At 33.0% G+C, this 12,728-nt stretch overlaps 1 protein-coding gene across 21 annotated transcripts in view; it reads right to left on the minus strand.

Annotated features, from left to right (window-relative positions):
- Nucleotides 1-6,313: 6,313 nt before the first annotated feature.
- The window catches only part of LOC110113141 (calcium-transporting ATPase 5, plasma membrane-type), a 28,975-nt gene continuing 22,560 nt past the window's right edge, over nucleotides 6,314-12,728 (minus strand). For 17 of the 21 annotated variants that reach the window (XM_028695620.1, XM_028695616.1, XM_028695613.1 and 14 more), the window contains one exon: nucleotides 6,314-6,766. In XM_028695620.1, the coding sequence (XP_028551453.1) occupies nucleotides 6,686-6,766 (81 nt within the window). In that variant the 3' untranslated portion in view covers nucleotides 6,314-6,685. Of the gene's footprint in view, nucleotides 6,767-8,513; nucleotides 8,628-12,728 lie in introns of all 21 variants that reach the window. The other 4 variants (XR_003701038.1, XR_003701039.1, XR_003701037.1 and 1 more) reach the window with 4 other exon arrangements.

Genomic DNA, 12,728 nt, shown 5'->3' on the forward strand with positions numbered 1-12,728 from the left:
AGGACATTTTGGGCAAGAAAAAACAATTGCTTTAGTTGAAGAAAAGTATTTCTGGCCCCACATGAGAAAAGACATTGCTAAATTAGTAAAACAATGCAAGGTATGTCAAGCTTTTAAAGTAACTACACAAAATTCTGGTTTGTATACTCCTCTGCCTATTCCAAACAAACCTTGGGAAGATATTCCTATGGATTTTGTTTTAGGCTTACCAGTTACTTTTCGAAAATATGACTCTGTTTTTGTGGTAGTAGATCAATTCAGTAAAATGGCACATTTTATTCCTTGCAAGAAAACTTCTGATGCTTCTCATATTGCTGATTTATTTTTTAAAGAAGTTGTTCGTTTGCATGGTATTCCTCAAAATTTTACTTCTGATCGTGACGCTAGATTTTTCAGTCATTTTTGGAGAACTCTATGGGCAAAACTTGGAACTATCCTTCAATTTAGCAGTGCCTATCATCCTCAAACCGATGGGCAGACTGAGGTAGTAAATCGAAGCTTGGGAAATTTGTTAAGATGCCTTGCTGAAGAAAAACCATCTCAATGGGATTTAGTGTTGCCTCAAGCTGAGTTTGCATATAATAATTCTGTTAATCGTTCTACTGGCAAAACTCCATTTGAAATTATTTATGGGCAACCTATTCCTCATATTCTGGATAGAAATTCTTTCTCTTCCTAAAAAAACTAGTGTTGAGGCTTTTGAAACATTTGATCATATAAAAACTGTCCAACAACAGATTTTTGAAAAACTTAAGAAGGTTACTACTAAATATAAGTTGCTGCTGATAAACATCGAAAAGAAGTAAATTTCAATGAAGGTGACTTAGTGATGGCTTACTTTTGTCGCCAAAGGTTTCCTGTTGGCACTTTCAAAAGCTAAGTAGAAAGAAATTTGGCCCTTTTCGTGTGATTTAAAAATTAGGTGCTAATGCCTATTTGCTAGATTTACCAAATACTGTTGGCACTTTACTTGTTTTTAATATTTCTGACCTGTCTTTATATGAAAGAGATTCTGACGATTTTGTAGATATTGAAACTTTATCACTCTCTGCTCCTTTGGTAAAGCTTGAAGATCAAATCAAAGATGTTATTGATGTGAAAGCTATTAAGACAAGGCATGGAGAGCATAAAAAGTTCCTGGTCAAATGGAACCATCGACCATTGACTGACTGTACCTGGATTGATGCTGTTGATCTAAAAAAGAAAAACTTGGAGCTTTATGAATGAGTTGCTGATACGTTCTCATCAGGAGATGAGAATTTTCCACCAAAGGAGAATTGATGCTATCAAGAATTTTTGTACTTTTTATTTTATTTGAACAATAGTATATTTGTTTTCTATTTTATTTTCTTTTCTTTTTTAGCTATCCAATGATGGGAAAGCATCCAATGATCATGATAGATTGAGCATAAGGCTTGGTAGACCTTTGGTTTACTGGCTCGATTGGTCCTTGGCTTCTGATGGTTCACGAGTTGGCTGCTTGGAGCTTATGGCATTGAGCTCATTCTCTTAAGTTGTTGAGCTGAAGTTTAGTAGCTCATTAATATCCAAAAAGGTACCTCATTAAGAAGATTTATTTTTGGAGTGGCCTTGTCCCTTCCCCTTCCCCTTTTCTTCTTGTCTCTTGGAAATCCGTGGTTTTCTCTTTAATGATGGTTGAATTATATGCTTAAGAAGTTATATGAGGTGCTGTTTTTCCATGCTTTACCTCTTTGAATTCCGGCCATTTGCTGTTTTCCACACTTGGGACTTTTCCCGAGTCCGTGACTCCTTGGTTCCATGCGTGAGGCTTGGTTCCCGTGAATGCTTCTTCGATTTCTAGTTTGGGATGATTTTTGAAACACATAGGGAAGATTTCTATGCTTATTTAGCTTAGAATCTTGTGAACATTAACTAAGGTGGCTTTTGGCATTCCTCTACTTTGCCTATAAATAAGAGATGATGAAGTGAAGGCAATTGATATTTGTGAGCATATTTGCTATTAACCTGCGGGTTTAATCGGAAATCCTGCGGGCTCTTTCCCCCCTCTTTTCTCATCCCCTCCGGAAATCCTGCGGGCTCTTTCCACCCTTTCTTCTCGGGCTTCTAACCTCTTCGTCTCTCCGCAAGTGCCACTCCATCTGTATCCTTCTTCTCAACAGTGAAGCAACTTTAGGGTGTCGTGTCTTGGTTGATTTGGAAGCATTTGGACAGTCTTGCAGTGGTGGACCATCGGTTTGCTAGTCTTATGCACTTCTTTATTTAATCTACTATTCGATGCATGTGAGGAACCCGCTCTGACGGTTGTCTGAGGATAGCGTCTTTTTTTTATTTTTTTAAAATCTCCTAGTATTTCTTGTTGTGTTTGTCAAGTTTTAGTTGTCTGCTTTTATTTTAATAAAGTTTGTTTTAAGTTCTATCCATTGCGTCTGTTTCTTCTTGTGTGTCTACATCACTTTGGCTCATCATCTTAATAAGTGAATATTCTAACTATTATTCCTAGACATGTAAAGCAAGGGAATAAATTAGCCAATCTTAATGCTTATAACATGAAACAAACAAATTGGGTCAAAATACTGATGCTAGGTGACATCTACTTTCATAAATAGATGCAAATACATGCATTCAAATGTATCTGAAAAAAAATTATAATGTACTAATTAAATTATACCTATTAGTTTGATATCCATCTCTTTGTTACTCAAACACTCAATACGAACATCTTTCCTCTTTCATGTGCTCGTATTAAATATTATAAATGTTGGTGGCCATAAGATAAGATTTATCGATGGACAAAGAAACAAATACTTTTTCTTTGTTCCAGCATAGTAAAAAGAGAATAAATATGCATCAATGTGAGATGAGCTACAAAAAAAAATACTACTCGAAGTTGCAATGGCGTTTAGCTTTGATGCCAAGATGCTGGTTAGGTATCTAGCTGGATATTGGATCTGTTAGAGAAATGAGGGAGAAAAAGTAATTAAGATAGAGACAAAAAGTTGGATATAGTTAGAAAGATGTCCTAAAATTTCTTTTATTTATTCTGATTTCTCAAAGAATTGAGTTTTCACATCCTCAAAAAAAAATTTTGAACATCAATACAGATTCAAATTGTGTTTTCTTAAGTGGTTGATATATCATAGAATAAATTGATCAAACATTTGACAGTATTAAAATTGGAAGTGATTAGCTAAAAGGATCAAATCCCTAATAACCTACATCAAATGATAGTACAACTTATTTTGTACGAAAGAGTTTGATAGGTGGATGAATCCAATGGGGAATAACATAAGTTAATGAATCAAATTCAATCAAGATAAAGGCAAGATCTTAACCTTAATGACCAAGCATGGATCAGAAGGGACATCTTTGGATACCAAAGGATTTTCATTTGATTCAGATATCTTAGTTGAAGCTAACTTTTCAAGCTACTCCATTCACACTAGTAGTATAAAAATGTATAAAGAATTGAAGTCACTATTCTGGTGGCCTAGAATAAAGAAAGATATAATTGATTTTGTGTTTAAGTGTAACGCATGTCAAGTAATAAAAGCTGAACGTTAAAAACCCAATAGAATGTCATAGTCATTACATATGCTCGACCATTGCACATACATTTTGGTTGACTTCAAGTCTTTTTATTCAATTGTCATGATACCCCACACACTCGATAATTGCAACGCGAGCCTCTTGATTATGATCATACTCTAGACACATACAAATATTTGTGATCATTTGATTGTGCATCTCGCCATGATCACGATCATTATTTCATCGCAAATCTCACTGCGATCACGATTTTTGTTTGATTAGCCTTGCTGTAATCACGGTCGTGAATGCCTCATCATTTGATCAATTATATTTTATGTTGTCCAAATCAGGTGGATTAGTTGTCGATATGTGTGCATATTATTTTGAAAATTTTGATATAATTAACCTATTAGGATACACATATGCAACCCTATACCTGTGAACATTTTCAAAGAAATAATAGTTGAAGTGATTTTAAAAATAATATAAATTTTGAAGGTCATAAACGAGTTTTATTATTTTGTAAATTCTAAATAATATTTTTATTTTGAGGAAACCACATCTACCTTCTCCTAAAAACTGCCTATTACCGACGTAAATTAGTCATGTGTGAATATGTATGTACATATATATAGATATACATATAAATAGAATAATATGTATATAAACATGCTATATATTTATAAATACATTTATATGTACTAGTAAAAATGCTCGTGCATTAAATGCACGTGAATAAAAATTTAAAAATAAAAAATTCATATTATAAACATTTGAATTATATTATCATTATAAAGATGAAAAAAATTTATTATTATAAATAATTATAATCATTATGATAAGTTTTATATGATTAGATAAATAGTTTTATATGACATGGATTTTTTATTATTCATGAATAATCTTGATATTAAATTATGTTATTAGTTAATAAACATAATATTTATTTTTTCAGCACGATATCCTAGAAAGTTATAAGTTTTTTTTTTAAAATTGCACGTTAATAAAATTTCAAACATTAATAATAAATAAAAAATTAAATGAATAAATTTGAGTGGGTTGACTGGAGCATGGAGTGAACCAAAGCACTCAAAATGACTCACATACTAACTTTAGGCGGCAACAGAGAAGTCGGCCTTTAGGACAATTGGTTTTGATGGTAGTAATTCGAGTCTGCATTCGCCTAACTAAGCAGTCAAAGTTTTAGTGGTAGGTTTGTTGGATAGATTTATGACTTTACCTTGAATATCTTTAAAAAACACAAACAAATATAAGAACTTTTCCCTTATATGTTTGTGATTAATAAAATCAAGTTCAACTCAATGTGACCTTATGGGGTCAACATTTGTGTTATCTTTCAAATATGTGATTGTCGGTGATATGATCTCCAACTCCATTTGAATAGTTAAGGATTAATGATCTTCAACAAATGTTATATATTAGTGTTGCACATCTTTGATTGTGATCCCACTTATCTAATACAACCTCAATATGTTTAGAAAAATAGGACCTCTGGTATTTGTAATTGCCTTGCCTTGTAACATCAATCTTAGTTGTACTTTCAAGTGATTGACAAGCTTCCAATTTTTTTGTATTTTACAACAAGAGAAGTATGGACAATTTCTAGAGTTGTTTCTATAGCAAATCTATGCAAATTCCAAATCTGTAAACTTGTGATATTAAGAAAATTCTTATTCCATGGAGATATCTCTTAAAACAACTCAAGAGGTGATGCAGTTCCATGGAGACCTCTGGTATTTTTAATTACCATCAAACAGTTCTTGTTCTTCTTAAAACAACTCAAGCTCTATAATAAGTTTTTTTACATCTCAACATGTCTTTTCTCCAGTATTTCTCATTCTGTCTAATGAAATCCTTTCGTTCAAGCTAAGAAAGACCCATAATGGCAAGAGGTGATGCATTCAAAGATTTGATCTCTATAAGAAAACAATACTTGGTCACCTACTACTATCCCTCAAGGTAAAAAAACCCATAGGTTGTAAAAGATTTTATAAGATCATGTATAAATTAGATGGGATTATGAGCATTACAAGGCTTAGTTGGTTGCCAAAGGCTACAAAGAGACTGAAGGGATGGACTATAATGAAGTTTTTTCTTCCTGCTTATATTTAGCAAGGGAAGAACTTTGTATGACAACCAAAAAAATTGTTGTATTACTTGAAGCAAGCGTGTTGCAATTGATTTCATAAATTCTCCAGTAGTAATGATAACTGTTATTTCTTGCTCACAGTTGTTATGTCTCTTGCAGGACAAATTTTGACATCTTTTTAAAAGAAAATTGGAGCCTTGGGAGAAAAAATGTGCTCTCCTGAAACTCAAAAAGGATTTATAGGAGTAAGAGACAAATTTTTATAGATTTTTTTTTTGAAAATTTTACTATATTTTTGAAATTTTCAAAGTATGAGATTGATTATTTTTCTTTTTTTAATATTTAAAATAGGAAATAATTTTTAAAAAAGAAAAATTGTGTACAACAAATTTGCCCCCTAAGGCTACTGAGTGATGTGGGTAGCACAAGGCTATGACCTAGGCCTACCAACACTTAGTTTGGGACATTCAAGTTTGTTTTCGGACCCAAATATGTCTTTTAAGTTGTTTGAGGATCTCTTGAAACCATTGTTATACTCAATTTTGAAAATTTTGGAGCCTAAAGAACCATTCAGATTGACTTTTCAGACTAAACGAGCCAAATCAAATACTTATACTTAAAATTGTAAACTTTCTAAACCTATTATGGCCTCAAACAACAAGTATTCAGGTAAAGGCAGTTACCGAGAAGTCATAAATAACAAGAGACCAATTTGAATGAATAGATATAGAGTTCATGGCCATATATGCAAAAGAAAAAATGGGTTTGCAAGAAATCTCAAAGCCGTTGCTAATCAGTCTTCAGGTACAGAAATCAAAGCATTAAAGGAAAGAAAGCAACTACAAATTTTACCTTTCTTTGTCCTTGATTCCACCTTGATCATCAACCCAAAAGAGGTGTAAGCAAGCATAAATTACGCTACACTGATCAGGCTTTTTCAAAAGCTTTGCAGAATATTGCCAAGGAAAAAGGAAGAAATGAACTCTGAAGTTCATAATAAATAGACTTAAAAATGAATGAGCATGTGTATAAAACCCACCCGTGGCCTTACGGGTTAGCATATCTCTATTCGCAACCCCCAATACATTCATCATCCTCTACAGAGTTCCAATAATTATGAATTTCCGTCACTTGAGCTTTTGAATCCTACATAGATTATAGAGAAAGAAAATAAAAGATGGTAACTAAATGAATAATAGTAGTACAAACAACAAAATACTTCATTGAGCAAATAACCATTGATAAAATAATAACACCTAATTAGGCTTGAAAATTGTATTCTAGTTTCTTACTACAACCTCTTCTTCATATAATATAAATGCCTGAGTAAAAAACTCATACGCAATGGGTTCAAGATCACAATCATTGGCAGCCTGAGAAAATATCAAATCAGAAACAATAGCTACTGTTGAAGGCAGAATAGAGATATAACCTTAATTGAAAGTTTAAAACCTCTGCATATTATAAGTACAACCTCAAGGCAAGTTCGGGTGAAAGAACACATGATAGTGCCTCAATGGTCTAAAAAATATCGACAATAGAAAGATAATGAATAAAAAACATTCAAATGAAGGAGATTAGGAGAAGAAAGGATTCCAACTCAAGCTCTATCACTATCAATAGAAAGCACTGAATTGCAACTCTGCATTCTATCCCATTCCGTTTTCCAACCCATTAACAACATTGATTTGCAATCTATTAAATATAAAAAATCAGCATTCAAAGTGCATACATTATAATATATAAGGATGGAACTTAGTGACTGAGGTAGCTCAATAGATCTATGGCTAGTTAAAATTTAAAAGGGCTTATGAGGTACCTCTCAACTCATAAGTGCAAAAGAACAATAGTCTTCAAAGCAATGCATCATTCAATAATGTTACCAGACATAAAAAAGGTGAAAAAAAACAGCAGTTGTAGTGTTTCCTTGTTCTTCTACTTATTTTCTTACATGATCTTTAGTGTTAACTAACAAGTGAATTTGGCTCAACTGATGTTGATATACTAAAACTGCAAATCATATTACAAATAAAACTCAGATGAATTTCTATGGCTAGTTAAAATTTAAAAGGTCTTGTTTGAGAAATATTAATGATGACTTTGATCGCTTAAAATCAATTAAACTATCAGTAAAAAAAAAATAGGTATATGAACAAAATATAGTGTAATCTTTATTGAGTCTTCATAACAAATGTATGTCAACATGTAGACTATCAAAACAAAAAATGACAAATTAAATCAACTCTGCAGCATCGTCTGTATATAGACACCATTATTCTACTCATAAAAGCATGACTATGTTTAGATTGATGTCTCTCAATGATGTACTTAGGTACAACGATGGCTCAAATTATCTTTAATAGAAAAATCATAAGGAATTACTTGTTTATTTATAGTGAAATTAAAAAAAATCAATTGCATAATTTATAACCAATTTGGGGATATTCAAAATCATCAAACAGAAATTTAGGTGACCGCGATGATCACAAGTGCATTGTTATAGAGAACAAAAACATTTTGATCTCAGAACGGTAATATGAGCTCAAACCTCCAACTTTACCTTAAAAGAAGCAGCTTTGTTAGATGGTACAAGCATAAGTGCAAAGAAAAAGGTTTGAATAGATTGAAAAAATAGCATATATAACTAAAGGAAACAGCTGTTTTTTTGCACCAAGCAACCACGCACTTCTCTAGCCCCTAGCATACAAATTCAAGTAAAACTATTAATAATACGAGCATATTTGATTCACCCACTTAAATTTCACAGTAGATGAAATTATTAAAAGTTGTAATTTATTAAAGCACCTCACTATTACAAGAAACAAAAAAATAATAATGTCATAAGCACTTCAGTCAAATATATGCTCAGAAAGAGTTTAGGCTGAACTGAAACCTTTGAGCTCTAGAATTTCTTCTACAATCCTCTCCCTTTGATAATCAAGTATTTTTAGGTTTCTCTCAAGCTTCCCAACCTGATCTCCAAGTTTGCAACTTCATCGTCCTGTTTCTAAGAGAGACAAGTATGGGACATAAACAGAACATTTCCAGTAATAGTCAAAGGAACCTTACAAGGATAATGCTCCGGTAAAGAAGATAAAATTTGGATTTCAAAAAAAATGATTTGTTATTGTAAACTTTTCTCACTAAAGATCACCTCATACAAAAAACTGAGATAACTATCATGTAGCATAAATATCTTGACTAATGCTCATATTCATACAAAATGATTGATACTGTAAAGAGAAAGGGAGGAAGAAGACAATACCAACAAGCTTAGGAAGAGTTTTCATCATATTTGCAATGCAATGAAGAAAAAGGAAGAAGCTTTCTTTTCCTGATAGTATATGTAAAGCAATAAAAAAAGATGATAAAAGAATTGATCTTTATAACCCAACAAGCCATAATCCATAAAATGAAATAAAATAGTAGAATTTGAATGACATAATCGTTTATTCCATAAGTTATCATTTTTATTTTATTTACCAAAATATAAAATAGCAAAATAACTTCATAAATAAAAGGATGAAAAAGAAATAATCATCTTCTTTAGGTCCCCCTTCAAGGTTAATTGCAGCACATAGATTGGGGCAAGTCGTTTTTTTCGCTTCATAACAATTGATCCTTACACAGAAAAATATAACTCTTTGGGGTAAATTCAACAACAACAAACAACAACAACATCAAGCCTTTATCCCACTACGTGGGGTCGGCTACATGAATCCTTTTTCTCCATTGTGTTCTATTAAAAGTCAAATTCTCGTTTAAACCTAATAAAGAAAGGTCATTCCTAATATTTTCTAACCAAGTCTTTTTAGGTCTACCCCTACCTTTCTTAACATAAGTCAAATCTAATACCTCTACTCTCCTAACCGGGTCATCGAAAGGTCGTCGTTTTATGTGACCAAACCATGTAAGGCGACTCTCTCTAATCTTATCTTCTACTGAAGCTACTCCAACCTTTTCACGTATATGCTCATTTCGTATCCTATCTCTAAGGGTAAAGCCACTCATCCACCTGAGCATTCTCATCTCTGCCACACTTAACTTAGTATTATGCTTCTCTTTTAATGGCCAACATTCGGCACCATAAAGCATTGCAGGCCTCACTACCATCTTATAGAATTTTCCCTTAAGTTTGAGGGGTACATTTCTATCACATAACAAGCCTGATGCATTCCTCCACTTCAACCATCCAACTTGAATTCTGCTGATAATATCCCCATATATTTCACCATCACTCTGAACAATTGATCCAAGATATCTAAAACGTGTACTCTTATTAATGACTTGATCGCCCAAAGTCACAATCCCCTCACTAGGTCTATTACTACTAAAATTACACTCCATATATTCCGTTTTAGATCTACTCAAGCGAAAACCTTTAGACTCTAAGGTTGACCTCCATAATTCAATTGGAACTTTATCATATGCTTTTTCTAAATCAATAAATATCATATGTAGATCCTCCTTATTTTCTCTATATTTCTCCATCAAACCTCTTAATAAATGTATGGCTTCCATAGTCGACCTACCCGGCATGAATCCAAATTGATTTTGAGAAACATTAGTATCACGCCGCAACCTATGCTCCATAACTCGCTCCCATAGTTTTAAAGTATGACACATTAACTTAATACCTCTATAATTCGCACAATCTTGTGCATCACCTTTATTCTTAAAAATAGGAATTAACATACTCATTCTCCACTCATCTGGCATCTTTTTAGTCTTCAAAATAGTATTAAAAAGTTTAGTAAGCCATGAAATTCCTTCATCTCCTAAGCATTTCCACACCTCTATTGGGATATCATCAGGTCCAACAGCTTTTCCACCCTTCATTTTCTTTAAAGCCTCTCTAATTTCAGTTTTACTAATATGCCGATAAAAACATAAATCTTTATTTTCATCTAGGGTGCTAAGGTCACTATAGTCAATCTTATTTTCACAATCTTCATTAAAAAGTTTAGCAAAATATCTCATCCATCTTTGTTGAATATCATCTTCTAAGAAAAGTATTTTTTGATCTTCATCTTTAATACACTTCACTTGAACTAAATCCTTACTACTCCTATCTCTTTGTTTGGCTAACTTATACATATATCTTTCTCCCTCTTTAGTATCTAATCTATTATATAAATCACTAAAAGCTAATGCCTTTGCATCGCATATTGCTTTCTTAGCATCCTTACGAGCCACTTTATATATTTCTCAATTATCATAATTTTTAAAATTAAACCAATTTTTATAACAAAGCTTCTTATTTTTAATTTTTTCTTGCACATTAGGATTCCACCACCAACTATTTTTACTATTGGGAGCTTTTCCCTTTGATACTCCAAGGACATCTTTTGCAATATTCTTAATATCAGTAGCCACTTTTTCCCACATAATATTAGCATCCTCATGCACAGACAAAATCTTAAGATCTAAAATCTTATTTCCAAAAATATTTTTGTTAATATTCTTTAAATGCCCCCATTTAATTCTAGAAAATTGTTTTACTTTATTTTTTATTTTATGCCCCTTTATCTTAAAGTCCAAAACTAATAATCGATGTTGGGTACATAAATTTTCACTCGGAATAACTTTACAATCTTTGCAATCTAAACGATTTAATTTTCTAATAAGAAAATAGTCAATCTGGGTTGTATTATATCCATTTTTATAAGTGATGAGATGCTCATTCCTTTTCTTAAAAAAGGTATTAGCAATTAAAAAATTATAAGCTAAACAAAAATCCAATATGGTCTTGCCACCTTCATTCGTCGTTCCAAATCCATGGCCACCATGAATGCTTTTAAAATCATCTACCTCTCTACCAACATGTCCATTTAAATCTCCTCCAATAAAAACTCTTTCTTCAAGAGGTATATTTTGTATTAATTCTTCTAAGTCATTCCAAAAATTTAATTTAGAACTCATATCCAAACCTACTTGAGGAGCATAAGCACTTATAATATTAACAATCTTATCATCAACAACAATCTTTAAAGCTATAATTCTATCTCCAATTCTATTAATTTTTATAACATTATCCTTTAAACTCTTATCTATAATGACACCTACACCATTTCTAGTACGACTCCTACCCGAATACCAAAGTTTAAATCCTAAACTATCAATTTCCTTAGCCTTCTCTCCAACCCATTTAGTTTCCTGAATGCACAAAATATTTAATTTCCTATGAATCATAATATCTATTAATTCCATTAATTTTCCTGTAAGGGAACCTATATTCCAAGTTCCTATCATAATTTTAGTTTCATGGACTAGCTTCTTTGCCCACATTCGTCCTTGATGTGGGAACCCTTACCTATTTAACACTGCACCCGGGCGCCGGTGCAGTGGCCCTTGCACACTTGTCACTGTATTCAGGCCATACAGCGCATCGCTTCCAGGGGACGCCCTAGCATTAACACAATTTCTTAAAGGATTCATGTCATTATTGTTCGACAAGTTTTACGCTGGTTGTCGACTACCTAACGCAACCCTCCACTTTTCTCATCCAGGACTTGGGACCTGGCAACGGTAGTGTTTCTTTGGGGTAAATTCAGCTGAAAAAAAAAACAATGAACTCTTCGATTAATTCCCACTATAACCAGTTCAACTGATGACAATACTCCTACATCCTAACCAAATCCGAATTAAAGATGCTAAAATTGGGCACTTCGGTGCCCTTAGCCCTTCTTCCCGAAAAACCTCGCAGATTAAAGACAATAACTCAAGCAGATATTGCCACAGCAGCAAGAATAAAAATAAGGATCATAGAAACATAAAAGCTTAAAGGAGACGAACGATTAGAAGAAAACGTACATCGCACATCAATTAATTAATCGACTTTGTGCCCTTAGCCCTTCTTTGAGAAGAAGTGAAGCGTTGGGTTTAAATGGGGATCCGTTCGGCTTGGTGACTGCTTCGTGCGAAAGAAGTGAGAAGAAGTGATGCCTTTGGTTTTAAATAGAGATGGGTTCGGCAAGGTACCTTGCCAGTGTGGCAACCGGCTTTGGAACAGTCAACACGGAGAAGTAACTGATCGGGTGTAAATGCATATGCGTTGGTGCGGAAGTAAAACGACATATTGTGGCAGCCGGAAGTGAAACGCACGGGT

This window comes from Dendrobium catenatum, unplaced genomic scaffold, assembly GCF_001605985.2.
Source record: "Dendrobium catenatum unplaced genomic scaffold, ASM160598v2 fragScaff_scaffold_662, whole genome shotgun sequence".
NCBI classification, from domain to species: domain Eukaryota; kingdom Viridiplantae; phylum Streptophyta; class Magnoliopsida; order Asparagales; family Orchidaceae; genus Dendrobium; species Dendrobium catenatum.